Consider the following 16,024-nt stretch of genomic DNA (forward strand, 5'->3'; position numbering starts at 1 on the left):
CAGTTCACCCGATATGGATGAAAATACCCTCAAATTAACCTCATGGTCATTGTAACATTTCAAATCCAAAGTGCTGGAGGACAGAGCCAAAACCACAATTCATGTGTCACTGTCCCAATACTTTTGGAGCTCACTGTATATCAGTGCTGTACAAAGCAAATGTTCAATGAGGTCCTCAATGGAAGACAAAGAAAACAAAAACAACAGGAAATACATATGATAATCTAATACTACTACATGATACCACAACATGTACATAAAACAGCAATAATACAACACAACTCATGTCATTACACATTACAGGCACACATAGTCAGATATAGTTTCCATACTGGTATGTAAAATGTTTGTGTAATGATATGGAATTGTTTGTGGTGATAGGATGTTTTCCACTTGCTATTCTGGTGTATACTTACTAAGTACTGTGTTTACAGTCGGGTTATGGTGTTTGGTGTGCTCACTGCTGTTGTGTTCCAGCTAACGGCTCCAAGCAATGACTACTGGGGGGAATACGGGGCCTATGGGCCGTGCAGTCGACCCTGTGGCACTGGAGTAGCCATGAGGACAAGGCAATGTATCACTGCAAGGTAAGAGAGAGAGAGAGAGAGAGAGTTGAGAGAGTGTGTGTGAGAGAGGGAGTTGAGAGAGAGTTGAGAGAGAGTTTGTGAGAGTTAGAGAGAAAAAGAGAGAGAGAGAGTTGAGCGAGTGTGTGAGAGAGAGAGAGAGAGAGAGAGAGAGAGAGAGTTGAGAGAGTGTGTGTGAGAGAGAGAGAGAGAGAAAGAGAGTTGAGAGAGTGTGTGTGAGAGAGAGAGAGTTGAGAGAGTGTGTGTGAGAGAGGGAGTTGAGAGAGAGTTGAGAGAGAGTGTGAGAGAGAGCGAGAGAGAAGAAGAGAGAGAGAGAGTTGAGAGAGAGAGGAGAGAGAGAGAGTTGAGAGAGAGAGTGTGTGTGAGAGAGAGAGAGTGTGAGAGAGAATAGAGAGAGAGTGTTTGTGAGAGAGAGTTGAGAGAGAGTGTGAGAGAGAGCGAGAGAGAGAAGAAGAGAGAGAGAGAGTGTGTGAGAGAGAGAGAGGAGAGAGAGAGAGAGTTGAGAGAGAGAGAGTGTGTGAGAGAGAGAGAGAGAGTGTGAGAGAATAGAGAGAAGAGAGAGAGAGTGTTTGTGAGAGAGAGTTGAGAGAGAGTGTGAGAGAGAGAAGAAGAGAGAGAGAGAGAGAGAAGAAGAGAGAGAGAGAGAGAGAGAGGAAGAGAGAGAGAGAGAGAGAGAGAGAGAGAGAGAGTGTGTGTGTGAGAGAGAAAGTTGAGAGAGAGAGAGAGAGAGAGAGAGACAGAGAGAGAGAGAGACAGAGAGAGTGAGTATGTGAGAGAGGGAGAGAGTTGAGAGAGACAGAGAGAGAGTGTGAGAGGATTGTATGTCTTTCTGACACTCCTTCTCTTTGACTTGCAGGACAGACGGAGGAAACAACTGCGTGGGATCTTCAAAATCTTACCGCACCTGTAACACGCAGGTACACGCACACGCACACACACGCACACACACACACGCACACACACAATCCCCCCCCCCCCCCCCCCATGAAAACACTAACAGACTGAGATTGTCTGTAATTGCTCCATGCAGGCATGTCCAGTGGGTTCCAGGGATATCCGTGAGGAGCAGTGTGCCCAGTTTGATAGGATGGACTTCCAGAGCAAACGCTACACCTGGCTGCCATACCATGGAGGTAAAATAGGGATTATATGCAAATAATAACGTTTAAATATTTCACTGTGAATTATTACCCATATCCACATTATACATACATGAAGAATGACTCACGTTTGCCGTTTACCTGTGAAGCGTCTAACCCATGTGAGCTGAACTGCGTCCCCCGTGGAGAGAACTTCTTCTACAGACACAGGCCTGCCGTGGTGGACGGGACACCCTGCAATGTGGGCCGCAGTGACATCTGTATCGAAGGCATCTGCAGGGTATAGTACTTACCTTATGTCCTTCTTTTCATACAACATTTAATAGTTCAACATGCCACACACACACACACACACACACACACTCATATTGTCTTAATCTCTCTTCTTATCTGATGTCTAGGCGGTGAGCAACGGAGAGATCCTAGGCATGGACCGTGACGTGGTGCCCGCCCCTCCCGCTCCCGCCACCAACCTCCGCCACCGAGAGTCCCTCACGTACGCCTACACATACAGCGCCTGGTCCGAGTGCTCAGCCCCCTGCAACGGAGGCACACAGCACCGCAGTGTACAGTGCATGGTCCAGGACTCGACGGCACCCCACGTGGTGGACGACTCTTACTGCATCTCCCAGGGACTACCCAGGCCGGCCAGCCAGCAGGCCTGCAACCAGCAGCAGTGTGCCGAGTACAGTGTTTCCAGCTACAGTGTGGTGGGTACCGTTATAGCCAGTGTAGAGTCGATGTTAGCAGTATGAAGACAGAGGGTAGATTAGGGGAGTGTTTCCCAAACTTCTCCTTCAGTCCCCCCGAGCCATTCCACTTATTTGAGCCATTCCAGTACTGGCACACCTGACTCAACACATCAGGGCTTGATGATTAGTTGACCAGTTGAATAAGGTGTGCTTGCACTGGACTAGATCCAATAAGTAGACAGGCTCTCAAAGGGAGGTTCTGGAAACACTGGAGTAGAGGCTGGTTGTGGAAGAGGGGCTGTCAACAAGATGTGTCTGTCAGAACATAACATCATGTTCAACATACTGTCTCCCTCCCTCCCTCCCTCTCTTCATAGCAGCGAGGTGTAAACTATTGTACTAAACAACTACAGTGTCACACAGAATGATTCCCTAACGATATGTCCAATGTCCAGTGCTCAGTGACCTGTGGTGATGGCCAGCAGACCAGGGAGGTGTTCTGTGTGGGGGCGGGAGGAGAGCAACTTGGGGAGCAGGCCTGCAGTGGTCTGACACGTCCACCCACAGTCCAGGCCTGCCACAATCTACCCTGTCATACCCACATCAGCTGGCACGTCAATGACTTCGGACTGGTGAGAGAGAAAACCTTTTTTTTATGTTATTGGGTCAAAATCATACATTACAAAAACACTTTAAACGACATACATAAACAATGAGAGAGAGAGTGAGAGAGATACTTTCGACATTAGACTACAGTACACCCTTATGTATCCTCTCATCTTTCCCTACTTTTGTGTCACTTTGTCCCTCTCTATCCTTCTATCATTCTCGCTCTCTCTCCCTCTTTCTCTCTCTCTCTCTCTGTTTCTCTTTCTCTTTCTCTCTCTCTGTTTCTCTCTCTCTGTTTCTCTCTCTCTCTCTCTCTCTCTCTCTCTCTGTCCCTATAGTGCTCTAAGAAGTGTGGTGGAGGGGTGCGTGAGAGAAGGGTGGTGTGTATGGACATAGAGCAGAACCCACATGGGGAGGACAGATGCGCCCCCCACCCAAGACCCCCCACCGTGGAGCACTGTAACACCCAGGCCTGCCATGAAGCCCAGAGTGAGTCCAATCCCTGTGTGTGTGTGTCTGCATGTGTGTTTGTGTGTTTGTGTGTGTGTGTGTGTGTGTGTGTGTGTGTGTGTGTGTGTGTGTGTGTGTGTGTGTGTGTGTGTGTGTGTGTGTGTGTGTGTGTGTGTGTGTGTGTGTGTGTGTGTGTGTGTGTGTGTGTGTGTGTGTGTGTGTGTGTTTCTACTCATGCCTGTCCCTCTCTTTATAGGTGTACCAAGTGTCCACGACCCAAGAGGACATGATAGAACTCTGAGAGGATTTGTGCCTTATGACCCTTCAGGTGTGTGTGTGTGTATCAGGGAAGTGTTTGTCTCTATGCATGTATGTGTATGAATTTGTGTGTGAAATTATAATCATACATGTGTGTAGACTGTCTTGGGATAATTAAGTAGAGACAGAAATAGCTTACCTTTTATTTATCACTCATTCCTCACTCCAACAAATCAGACTATCTTTCCTCAGGCTAAAGCACACTTCTCGGAAGCCTTGTTCACCCTACAAGCCTTAACACTCCAATCAGTTTTGTTTTTCAAATCCGTTTTGGTCTACAGACTGTCCAAACAGCAAGTTCAGACAGCAGTCATTTTCTGACACGGCTACGCTAGTTTTTTATTTTTTTTATTTTTTATTTCACCTTTATTTAACCAGGTAAGCCAGTTGAGAACAGGTTCTCATTTACAACTGCGACCTGGCCAAGACAAAGCAAAGTAGTGCAACAAAAACAACACAGAGTTACATATGGGGTAAAAAAAACATAAAGTCAGAGATACAACAGAAAATATATATACAGTGTGTGCAAATGTAGCAAGTTATGGAGGTAAGGCAATAAATAGGCTATAGTGCAGAATAATTACAATAGTATTAACACTGGAATGCTAGATGTGCAAGAGATTATGTGCAAATAGAGATACTGGACTGCAAAAGAGCAAATTAAATAACAATATAGGGATGAGGTAGTTGGGTGGGCTAATTTCAGATGGGCTGTGTACAGGTGCAGTGATCGGTAAGGTGCTCTGACAACTGATGCTTAAAGTTATTGAGGGAGATAAGAGTCTCCAGCTTCAGAGATTTTTGCAATTCGTTCCAGTCATTGGCAGCAGAGAACTGGAAGGAATGGCGGCCAAAGGAGGTGTTGGCTTTGGGAATGACCAGTGAGATATACCTGCTGGAGCGCAGACTACGGGTGGGTGCTGCTATGGTGACCAATGAGCTAAGATAAGGCGGGGATTTGCCTAGCAGTGATTTATAGATGGCCTGGAGCCAGTGGGTTTGACGACGAACATGTAGTGAGGACCAGCCAACAAGAGCGTACAGGTCACAGTGGTGGGTAGTGTATGGGGCTTTGGAGACAAAACGGATGGCACTGTGATAGACTACATCCCATAGTAACAACAGGTGTGTGTACAGTGGTGTAGGCTGATTGGTGGTGGTCAGTGGAGGCTGCTGAGGGGAAGACGGCTCATAATAATATCTGGAACGGCGCAAATGGAATGGCATCAAACACATGGAAACCATGTATTTGATGTATTTGATACCATTCCACAGATTCCGCTCCAGCCATTACCACGAGCCCGTACTCCCCAATGAAGGTGCCACCAGCCTCCTTTGATGGTGGTGCTAAAACACCATTCTGTTATAGTACATACTGCATGTCCCAGTTCTCTACGTCTAGACCAGGTGTATCCAACTCTTAACTTACGAGGTCCGGAGCCTGCTGGTTTTCTGTTCTCCCTGATAATTAATTTCACCCACCTGGTGTCCAAGGTCTAAATCGGTCCCTGATGAGAGGGGAACAATGAAAAAACACAGTGGAACTGGCTTCCAGGTCCAGAGTTGAGTTTGAGGGGTCTAGGCAGTGTTGTAATCCATCATAAAATCATAGCTACATATATACAAGACAGGTTCCACTTGCCAAAGTGGTAGACCTATATCTAAATCTGAAAATATACTGTCTAGCTAAACATACCTATGCCACTACTACAGTTCTATGTATTCTTAACATGCTAATTTTTATCCAGTTGGGTGTTTACTTTTTGTATATTTGTATATTTGTATATGTACATTAAGTATACTCTAGAGTTCAGGTGGGCCTTCCCGCTTCACCAAACAAAGGAAAGGCGGGTAGATCAACAACAATGACAAAAAAACAAAAGAAGAGCTTACCAAGAAAAACTTCCAAAAGGACTAATTCGAGGTCAAATGGAGTTGGAGCACTCCACAAAAAAAAGGCAGAGATGTATTTATTTTTGCTCACTTTAATCCATTGTACAGGATGTGAACAGATAACTGACGTTTCAACGTCAAGCTGACGTCTTCCTCAGAGTGAAAAAAGAAATCACTCTGCCTTTCTTTGTGGAGTGCTCCCACGCCTTTTTACCTTGAATTAGTCCTTTTGGAAGTTTGTCTTGGTAAGCCATTGTCATTAAGGACAGGCTATGTGTATACATAATGTAAACATGTGACCTTATATGTGCTCTCTTTAGCCACTAACACAGTATACGACCCATACTCCACCGCTGTGGTTGGTCCCCACTGCGCCCAGTCATACTACGGCTGCTGCCCGGATGGCCACACATCCGCTGGTGGGCATAGAGGAGAGGGCTGTCCCACAGATGACTGTGAACGCACCCGGTAAGACCTGGGGTCTGTTCAGTACGGCGCAACGCTACAGAACATTACATAACGTTCAGATAGAGATAGCATTGCATAAGCATTGACAAGCATTTCGCCACACCCGCAATAACATCTGCTAAATATGTGTATGTGACCAATAAAATTAGATTTGATTTGATCACCATAGTGTAGAACACACATGGCACACAGAGGTTGATTGTGACAAAAATGTAAGTTACTTGCAGTCCAACTAGTGACTTTCAACTCGTTGGCCTATATGGATGCCGTCTGTGTCCGTGTTTCTGTCTCAGCTGTCTTTGTGTTTACCTGTTCATACCAGCTACCTCTTTGTTTTGTGATCTATATCGTACCTGTGTGTGTGTCTGGTTGTCAGGTACGGCTGCTGTCTGGATGGGGTGACTCCTGCTCAGGGTCATGGAAGAGCAGGATGTGCTGATTACCACCCACACGTGGTAAGAGCTGCTACCATCCATTATGCCTTACTATACCACCCGTTTGTCTGTCTGTCTGTGTGTCTGCCTGTCTGTCTGTCTGTCTGTCTCTGACTTTCTCTCTCTCTCTCTCTATCTCTCTGCAGGACCACTCCGCCCCAGCTCATGCTCAGTCCGGCCATATGTGCTCCCTGTCACGTGACGATGGACCCTGTGCCAACTGGACATCCCGCTTCTACTACAACTCAGCCACTGGCAGCTGCACCCAGTTCTGGTACAGCGGTTGCCATGGCAATGCCAACAACTTTGTCTCCAGGGACGTTTGCCAGAGGGAGTGTGGCGGTGCCGTCGTGACACCAAGACAGGCACCCCCACCCGCACGGTCTGGCGTGAGGGTAAGGGCGGGTACAAGGGCGAGAGCATACCGCGCCCGGTCTTAAGAGACACAGTATGAATGTGTTTCAGTGGCACACACACACCGTACAGAGGAAAGGAAAGATATGAAGCAATACCATAAACTACTTAATCTGTGAACAAATGTCATCCAAAATCTGACTTGCACCATTTATCTGTGCTTTCTGTCATTGTTGATATCAATAAACTGAACTGAACAAATCTGTTGAATCATGTTATCCTTCTTCTTGTATCATAATATATTTGTATTAACTTTTTACACTTGAAGAGTGGCCCCGGTTTATCACTGGCGTTAGAAATATCCAGTTGTAAATGGAGACTTTTATTTTGAATAGGTGCTTTTACTTTGAAATAGACAATGGTGGAACAATCTCCCTCACGACGCCAGGACAGCGGAGTCACTCACCACCTTCCGGAGACAGTTGAAACCCCACCTCTTTAAGGAATACCTGGGATAGGATAAAGTAATCCTTCTACCCCCCCCTTACCAAAAAAAAAAAACGATTGTAAAGTGGTTGTCCCACTGGCTATCATAAGGTGAATGCACCGATTTGTAAGTCGCTCTGGATAAGAGCGTCTGCTAAATGAGGAAAATTTAAATGTAATTGACCTTTTCTCAACTTTTCTTTTGTGATTGGCATTCCGAGTCTTTTCGGTGAGCCAGCTAACTTGGCTCCGTTCACGTAAAAGAGCCGGCTTATTTGGCTCCCAAACGGCTCTTCGTTCAAAATGCTTAAAAATCGACCTAGAACCAAGGTAGTCTACCATTATGTCAGATCGTGGAATGCGCGTTCAAATACATTTGAACCTGGGCAAATTATTACTTCCTTTTTTTTAATCACTGAAAAAATCTACGTGGACCAGATTGACGCGCTCTCCACACTATATATTGTTTCTGCAGTGAGGATTTACCCTCTATTCCATTCTTTTGTAACTAATCTTCAGAAAAACGTTTTTTTTGTTTTGTTCCAAAAGCAGTAGTAGCAGTATTCAAATCAGGGAGCCAAATGAACGGCTCTTTCACCGCTGCGATTCGATTCCCGACGTTCAGCAAAAATATCCGTTCAAAAGAGCCGTTCGCAAACGAACCATCAATACTTCCTTTCCGGTCATTTCTTTCCATACAGCTGCATTTCACGGGGCTAGGAGAGCAGTATAACAGCCATTTAAACGCTGAATCTGTAAGTCTAGTTTTAAAAGCCTAATTGGACACCAGCACAAACATGGTAAGTGTGAATGTTTTTGCTTTTTGTTCGTACAGTGCAGTCTAAACTACATTATTCAATCATTCGGCTCTTGCTGAGCTAGCTAGCTAAAACTGTGGCTAGTTGGCTAGCACTAGCCCGAGCCACAGGGCTCTGGCAGGATCTCGCGACTTCACTAGCTATTAGTGAGATGCACATTTGCCTAATGTGCTAAATGCAGTAATTTACACTAATGTTAGCTAGCTTCGTGGATGTATCATACAATAACAGCAACTCCATGCGTTATCGAGACAGTAAGTAAAGCTGATTCGTTAGTAAATGGTTCGTCAGGCCAAATTCCGTCTGCTCAATTCTTATTGGATAAATTGTAACTTTGTGTCTGTATAATAATACCAGTTGAGCAGTGGTAAAGTGTGCAACAATAACAACATTTACTTAATGCAATTGTGGAAGACAATGTCATGGTCGGTGTGTTTGGTTGTTACGGTATAGGCCAAATGTAAGTGTAGATGTAACAAACGACTGTTTTTTTCTTCTTCTCTGCTTTACAGTCACACACAATTCTGCTTGTCCAGCCAACTAAGAGACCAGAGGGGCGAACATATGCCGACTACGAGTCAGTCAACGAATGCATGGAAGGTGAGAATCGGTCTACAGACACGGAGTAGTGCAGTTTGAGCCTCAGTGTCTCTGAAGTGGTTGTTCCCAGTAGGGAGAAAAGTTTTTAAATAGGGAGGTATAGGCTACTACCGGAACGGGCAATAAGAAGACAGATTTTCATGTTAATTTTTGCTACGGTATGCCCTACTGAACACGACCCTGGTGTAGGCCCTACTTAAAGAACAAAACACACTGTGCCAATGAATGGTTAAAAGAAGCGGCTGGCCTCCTGTCGCCTCTACCAGAACATCGGCCGTCAGTGTGTTAATTTCCCGACGATTTTACATGGTGGCATTCTACAATGACATTCCACAATGTCACCGTTCGTTGTCACCCTTCGTTGTCACCCGCTGCTTTGAACTGTTGGTCGGCGCTGTGTTTTGTCCTTAACTCAGAAGTATTTTCACATGATGTAGCCTAGTTCTATGTCTCACCCTGTGTCCCTCCTGATCCAGGTGTGTGTAAAATGTACGAAGAGCACCTGAAGAGGATGAATCCCAACAGTCCCTCCATCACTTATGACATCAGCCAGCTGTTTGACTTCATTGACGACTTGGCGGACCTCAGCTGTCTAGTGTAAGTAGTGCTGTAGAACATTTAGCAGACGCTCTTATCCAGAGCGACTTACAAATTGGTGCATTCACCTTAGGATAGCCAGTGGGACAACCACATCTGGATCACAGTAAGTACACTTCTTCAAACAAGCAGCTGTGAGCAAAGTCAGTGCAATCAGGGACAACTACATCTCGATCACAATAAGTACATTTCTTTAAACAAATCAGTGCTAGCAGGTGAAATAAGTCAGGTGTTAGTTTAGACAAAAGACAGTGGTAGTAAAGGGGGGGGTAGAAGGATTACTATTCCAGGTATTCCTTAAAGAGGTAGGGTTTCAAGTGTCTCCGGAAGGTGGTCAGTGACTCCGCTGTCGTGGGGGAGCTTGTTCCACCATTGGGGTGCCAGAGCAGCGAATAGCTTTGACTGGGCTGAGCGGGAACTGTGCTTCCATAGAGGTAGGGGGGCTAGCAGGCCAGAGGTGGATGAACGTAGTGCCCTCGTTTGGGTGTAGGGTCTGATCAGAGCCTGAAGGTAAGGAGGTGCCGTTCCCCTCACAGCTCCGTAGGAAAGCACCATGGTTTTGTAGTAGATGCGAGCTTCAACTGGAAGCCAGTGGAGTGTGCGGCGGAGCGGGGTGATGTGAGAGAACTTGGGAAGGTTCTGGATATGTTGCAGGGGTTTAGAACCTCACCGTTAGAGCCCAGTGGTGTAGCGTTAAATCCACCTTGCGTACCAGAGGTGCTATTGTTATACTGCATGGTTGTATTTATTAGTCGACACTGTAGCGAAACGTTTTGCAATGGAAGAGGAAAAAAACAAGCGTTTCTTATTGGACAAGTTCAGGTAGTCCCTCCCCGTTTCGGCTTGTTTGCTTCCGTTCCTAGTAAATACGACCCTGGTCTATCCTGTCATTTCACAGCTCTGCCAAGGTTTAGGGGACTAGGGGTCCATTTTGGATTGTGACTAAGAATTGCCTTCTGTATTTCCCCCCCAGTAATAATTAGGTCTGCTAGGCTATTTGACCCCAGGAATATCTGTACCAATTGAGCTTAATATCATGGGAGAACAATCTTATCCTAATCCTATTGGCCCTCCTGTAGCTCAGTTGGTAGAGCATGGCACTTGCAACGCAAGGGTTGTGGGTTTGATTCCCACGGGGGGCCAGTATGAAAAATGTATGCACTCACTAATTGTAAGTTGCTCTGGATAAGAGCGTCTGCTAAATGACTAAAATGTCAAATGTTCATGACATGTCTCTCCTGGGTCGTATTAAAAATGTTTTGCAGTACAGTATTTCCTCCCAGTTTGTCTGTTTTATTCAGTTTGGCTAATGAATACTAACCTCCTACTCTCCATTCAGGTACCGGGCGGACACTCAGACGTACCAGCCATACAACAAAGACTGGATCAAGGAGAAGATTTACGTGCTGCTGCGGCGTCAGGCCCAACAAGCTGGGAAGTAGAGGCAGGCAGGAAGGGAGGTAGCTAAGAGGTTGCCCCCATTGCATAGATCTAGGGTCAGTTTGCTCTACCCCAATCAGAACCCAAACCACTAGGAGGTAAAAAACTGATTCTGGACCAGTGCATAGGGGCAACTTCATCCTTCATCAGATGGGGGTAGGGGTGGGCCTTGGTTTTATTGGTTGGGGTTATTACTGGGCTGTATAAAGGGAGGGGGACAGTGGCCCTGTTCGAGTACACACAACACAAAGTGCATCCTGCCTTCCTTGAGATAATCACAGATCTAGAAGTGATTGGATAGATGAGAGCAAGGTTATCAACCTATTGCTTTTGCCAATCCAACCAGATCAGATCAATGAGTACTCCAAGGAAGGGAGAAAAGTATATTGAAGGTATTCGAACAGGGACTGTGATCTGGGGGTGGGGAGACATGACAGTGATCTATGGGGTGGGGCTCGGCAGACAAGCCTGTCATTTGTTTGGGTCTATTTGTGGGAGGGGCTAGTTGCTTGGTGAAAATGGTTCTATTGAACAGAAGGAAAATGAGCTAAAAACAGGACAACTATTAAAGTACTATTTTTCTTTCAGTATTTTTTTTTTTTGTTGTTGAAGGAAGAGGGATATGAGTGTGACTATTTGCTTTGTTTTTATACCTGTAAGGGAGAGTTGAATTGAAACATGCCACTGAGGGTGACCGATAAGAGTGTGATTTGTTCATTTAAACTGAAATTCAAATGTTTTGATTTAGGGTGAAATTAAAGTGTCAGTAGATTCATCTTCCATATTTGCCCCACTTACTACCGTCATTCTCACTGTGTCTTTTGTAAACCTATTTGGTATTTGCCTGACATCTGATTTCATGTTTTTTATGTTCTCTGAATACAGGAAATTAACTATTGTTTTCAGATTTTATGTGGAGTGTATTTTACTGAAAGCATATCAATATACTACAGAGTTCATCTATGCTTTTATACTGAGAAGATGAGAACAAGCAGAGTGGAAGAGGCAAAGCTTCTTTATGTAAAGATTATTTATATATATATAGCTCATCTTTGGTACAAGTGCAATGAAAATTCACAAATGGATTGAATTCTTGACAAAGAATGAGAGAGGGAACTTATTTGATTTGGTAAAATACCTGAGGATGAAACATGATTCTCCAGGGAAACATGAATCTGAAAAGATTCTTCCAAATAATTTAATATGTAGTAGTTATGATTCCTTATCATTAGCTGGATATTTCTTCATATTTTGTGTTTTGCACCAAGTGATGCTGAGAGGCTCTTCTTGTCTTACATGTTTTGAAACCTGTGTGCTGTTGCTTTAAAATGTGGCGGGCTGCTCGAGATGCAGCCCCACAGAAGCCTGTGACTAAAACTAGCCTGTCACTAGACAGGTTTCCATTGACCCAGGTTTATTCGACAAAAGCAATGTCTCAAATGTGACGTGAAATGGCAGATATAGGAGACATTTTCAAAAAAATTGAAGTTTTTATCCGTTCAACAGGGGTGGATTTATATTTTGGTCAAACTTCATTTATTGCGACAAATGATGGAAAGTGTTTTTCGAATAAGTGATTAATGCTGACTCATTTTGAAGGTACGCGGGGGAACGTGATGTCATCACGTAACTATAAATCGGCACTCCAAATCAAATGTATTTGTCACATGCACCGAATACAACAGGTGTAGACTTTACCGTGAAATGCTTACTTTGGAGCCCTTTCCCAACCATGCAGAGTTAAAGTGAGAAAGATGTGCTAATAAAAAAAGGAAAGAGTAACACAATAAAATAATGACGAGGCTATATACAAGGAGTGCCGGTACCGAGTCCATGTGCAGGGGTACATGTAGGTAGGGGTAAAAGTGACTAGGCAGCAGCATATGTGAAAGTGTGTGTGTGTTGGGAGTATCAATGTAGTATGTGTAGTGTAGAGTCAGTGCAACAAAAGATAGGGGGTCAATGTAAATGGGGGCGTGCTCGGCCCTCCGTTTCCTGTAGTCCATGATAAGCTGCTTTGTCTTGCTGACGTTGAGGGAGAGGTTGTTGTCCTGGCACCGCACAGCCAGGTCTCTGGCCTTCTCCCTGTAGGCTGTCTCATCGCCGTCAGTGATCAGGTTGTGTCGTCTGCAAACTTAATGATGGGGGTGTTGGAGTTGTGTGCGGCCATGCAGTCGTGGGTGAACAGGGAGTACAGGAGGGGACTAAGCACGCATCCCTGAGCGGCCCCTGTGTTGAGGGTCAGCGTGGCAGACGTGTTCTTGCCTACCCTTACCACCTGGGGGCCGCTCGTCAGGAAGTCCAGGATCCAGTTGCAGAGGGAGGTGTTTAGTCCCAGGGTCCTAAGCTTAGTGATGAGCTTGGAGGGCACTATGGTGTTGAACGCTGAGTTGTAGTCAATGAACAGCATTCTCATATAGGTGTTCCTTTTGTCCAGGTGGGAAAGGGCAGTGTGGAATGCAGTGGATCTGATGGGGTGGTATGCGAATTGGAGTGGTTGTCTGGGATGAATGTGTTGATGTGACCCATGACCAGCCTTTCTGTTTTTTTTTGTAAGAATGATTTTTTTTAAACAATACAAATCTGCCTTTCAAAGCATTTCATGGCTACAGATGTAAATGCTACGATGCGATGATCATTTAGGCAGGTTACCGTGGCGTTTTCTTGGGCACATGGACTATGGTGATCTGCTTGAGTCAGGGAGAGGTTGAAAATGTAAGTGAAGACACTTGCCGGCTGGTCAGCGCATGCTCTGAGTACGCGTCCTGGTAATCCGTCTGAATGTTAACCTGTTTAAAGTTCTTACTCACATCGGTTACGGAGAGCGTGATCACACAGTCGCCCGGAACAGCTGGATCTCTCATGCATGGTTCAGTGTTGCTTGCCTCGACACGAGCATAAAGGCATGGGTTTCCTTCTGTAATCCATGATAGTTTGCAAGCCCTGCCACATCCGACGAGCGTCAGAGCCGGTGTAGTAGGATTAGATCTTGGTCCTTTATTGATGCTTTGCCTGTTTGATGGTTCGTTGGAGGGCGTAGTGGGATTTCTTATAAGCGTCTGGATTAGTGTCCCGCTCCTTGAAAGCTGCAGCTCTAGCCTTTAGCTCAGTGCGGATGTTGCCTGTACCATGGCTTCTGGTTGGGATATGTATTTACGGTCACTGTGGGGATGACGTCATTGATGCACTGATTAATGAAGCCGGTGACTGATGTGGTAAACTCCTCAATGCCATCGGAAGAATTACGGAACATATTCCAGTCTGTGCTAGAGAAACACAGTCCTGCAAATCAAATCAAATTGTATTTGTCACATGCGCCGAATACAACAGGTGTAAACATTACAGTGAAATGCTTACTTACAAGCCCTTAACCAACAATGCAGTTTTAAGAAAGAATACCAAAAAAAAAACACAAAAAAATACAATATAATGTAGCTTAGCATCCGCTTCATCGAACCACTTCCGTATTGAGCGCATCACTGGTACTTCCTGTTTGAGTTTTTGCTTGTAAGCAGGAATCAGGAGGATAGAGTTATGGTTAGATTTATCAAATGGAAGGCGAGGTAGAGCTTTGTATGCGTTTCTGTGTGCGGAGTAAAGGTGATCTAGAGTTTCTTCGCCTCTAGTTGCACAGGTGACATGCTGGTAGAAATGAGGTAAAACGGATTTCATTTTTCCTGCATTAAAATCACTGTCCATTAGGAGCACCTCCTCTGCGTGAGCGTTTTCTTTTTTGCTTATGGCCTTATACAGCTCGTTGAGTGCGGGCTTAGTGCCAGGATTGGTTTGTGGTGGTAAATAGACAGCTACGAAAAATATAGATGAAAACTCTCTTGGTAAATAGTATGGCCTACAGCTTATCATGAGGTATTCTAACTCAGGCGAGCAGAACCTCGAGACTTCTTTAATATTAGAGATTGCGCACCAGCTGTTGTTAACAAAGAGACACACACCACCCCCCTGAGCTTACCTGACGCTGCCGTTCTGTCCTGCCGATTGTATAGAAAAACCAGCCACGGCTCTGAAAAACATAGTACAGTGAGGGAAAAAAGTATTTGATCCCCTGCTGATTTTGTACGTTTGCCCACTGACAAAGAAATGATCAGTCTATAATTTTAATGGTAGGTTTATTTGAACAGTGAGAGACAGAATAACAACAAACAAATCCAGAAAAACGCATGTCAAAATTTTTATAAATTGATTTGCATTTTAATGAGGGAAATAAGTATTTGACCCCCCTCTCAATCAGAAAGATTTCTGGCTCCCAGGTGTCTTTTATACAGGTAACGAGCTGAGATTAGGAGCACACTCAGCTTGATACCTGTACCTGTATGCAGAGGGGTCAAATACTTATTTCCCTAATTAAAATGGAAATCAATTTATAACATTTTTGCCATGCGTTTTTCTGGATTTTTTTTTTGTTATTCTGTCTCTCACTGTTCAAATAAACCTACCGTTAATATTATAGACTGATCATGTCTTTGTCAGTGGGCAAACATACAAAATCAGCAGGGGATGAAATACTTTTTTCCCTCACTGTATATTACAGTTCCTCAGATCACGTTGATAGGATAGTCTGGAACGGAGCTCGTCCAGTTGATTCTCCAGTGATTGCACGTTCACCAATAGAACAGAGGGTAGAGGCGGTTTATCTACTCGGCGATGTAGTCTCCGCCTCTTCCTTTTCCGAGTGTCAGGGATTTGGGCCTGGTCCGGTATGAGCAGTATGTGTTTCGCCTCCGACTCATTGAAGTAGAAATCCTCATCCAAATATACGTTAGTTATCGCTGTTCTGATGTCCAGAAGCTCTTTTCAGTCATAGGAAACGATGGCGGAAACATTATGTACAAAATAAGTTAAGATCAGCGCAGAAAAACACACATAATAGCACAATTGGTCAGGAGCCAGTAAAAACGGCTGCTATACCCTCCAGCGCCATTCAAACCCTGCCGAGCACTCAAACCCTGCCGAGCACTCAAACCCTGCCGAGCTCTCAAACCCTGCCGAGCACTCAAACCCTGCCGAGCCCACAAAGATTCAAGGGGATGGAGGAAGAGACCAAAGTGTTTTTTGGTTTGATTCAAGAGTGAAACACAACATCTGTTTAAGATGGAAAATGCCAAAGAAATGCCTCATTGTTTCAACAATTACTGTAAATAAGGACATGCAGAGTAAGGACTA

The 16,024-nt window shown here is 44.9% G+C and overlaps 1 protein-coding gene across 1 annotated transcript; it reads left to right on the top strand.

Annotated features, from left to right (window-relative positions):
* Nucleotides 1-7,624: 7,624 nt before the first annotated feature.
* LOC311108703 (enhancer of rudimentary homolog) lies at nucleotides 7,625-11,623 on the top strand. The gene is made up of 4 exons (XM_084151423.1): nucleotides 7,625-8,188; nucleotides 8,719-8,806; nucleotides 9,283-9,403; nucleotides 10,743-11,623. Exons 1-4 carry the CDS (start codon nucleotides 8,186-8,188, stop codon nucleotides 10,843-10,845), a joined length of 315 nt encoding a protein of 104 aa, XP_084007549.1. The 5' UTR covers nucleotides 7,625-8,185; the 3' UTR covers nucleotides 10,846-11,623.
* The last annotated feature ends 4,401 nt before the right edge of the window (nucleotides 11,624-16,024 follow it).

The sequence above is a fragment of the Coregonus lavaretus genome (assembly GCF_964263955.1).
Source record: "Coregonus lavaretus genome assembly, chromosome: 33".
Lineage (NCBI taxonomy): Eukaryota > Metazoa > Chordata > Actinopteri > Salmoniformes > Salmonidae > Coregonus > Coregonus lavaretus.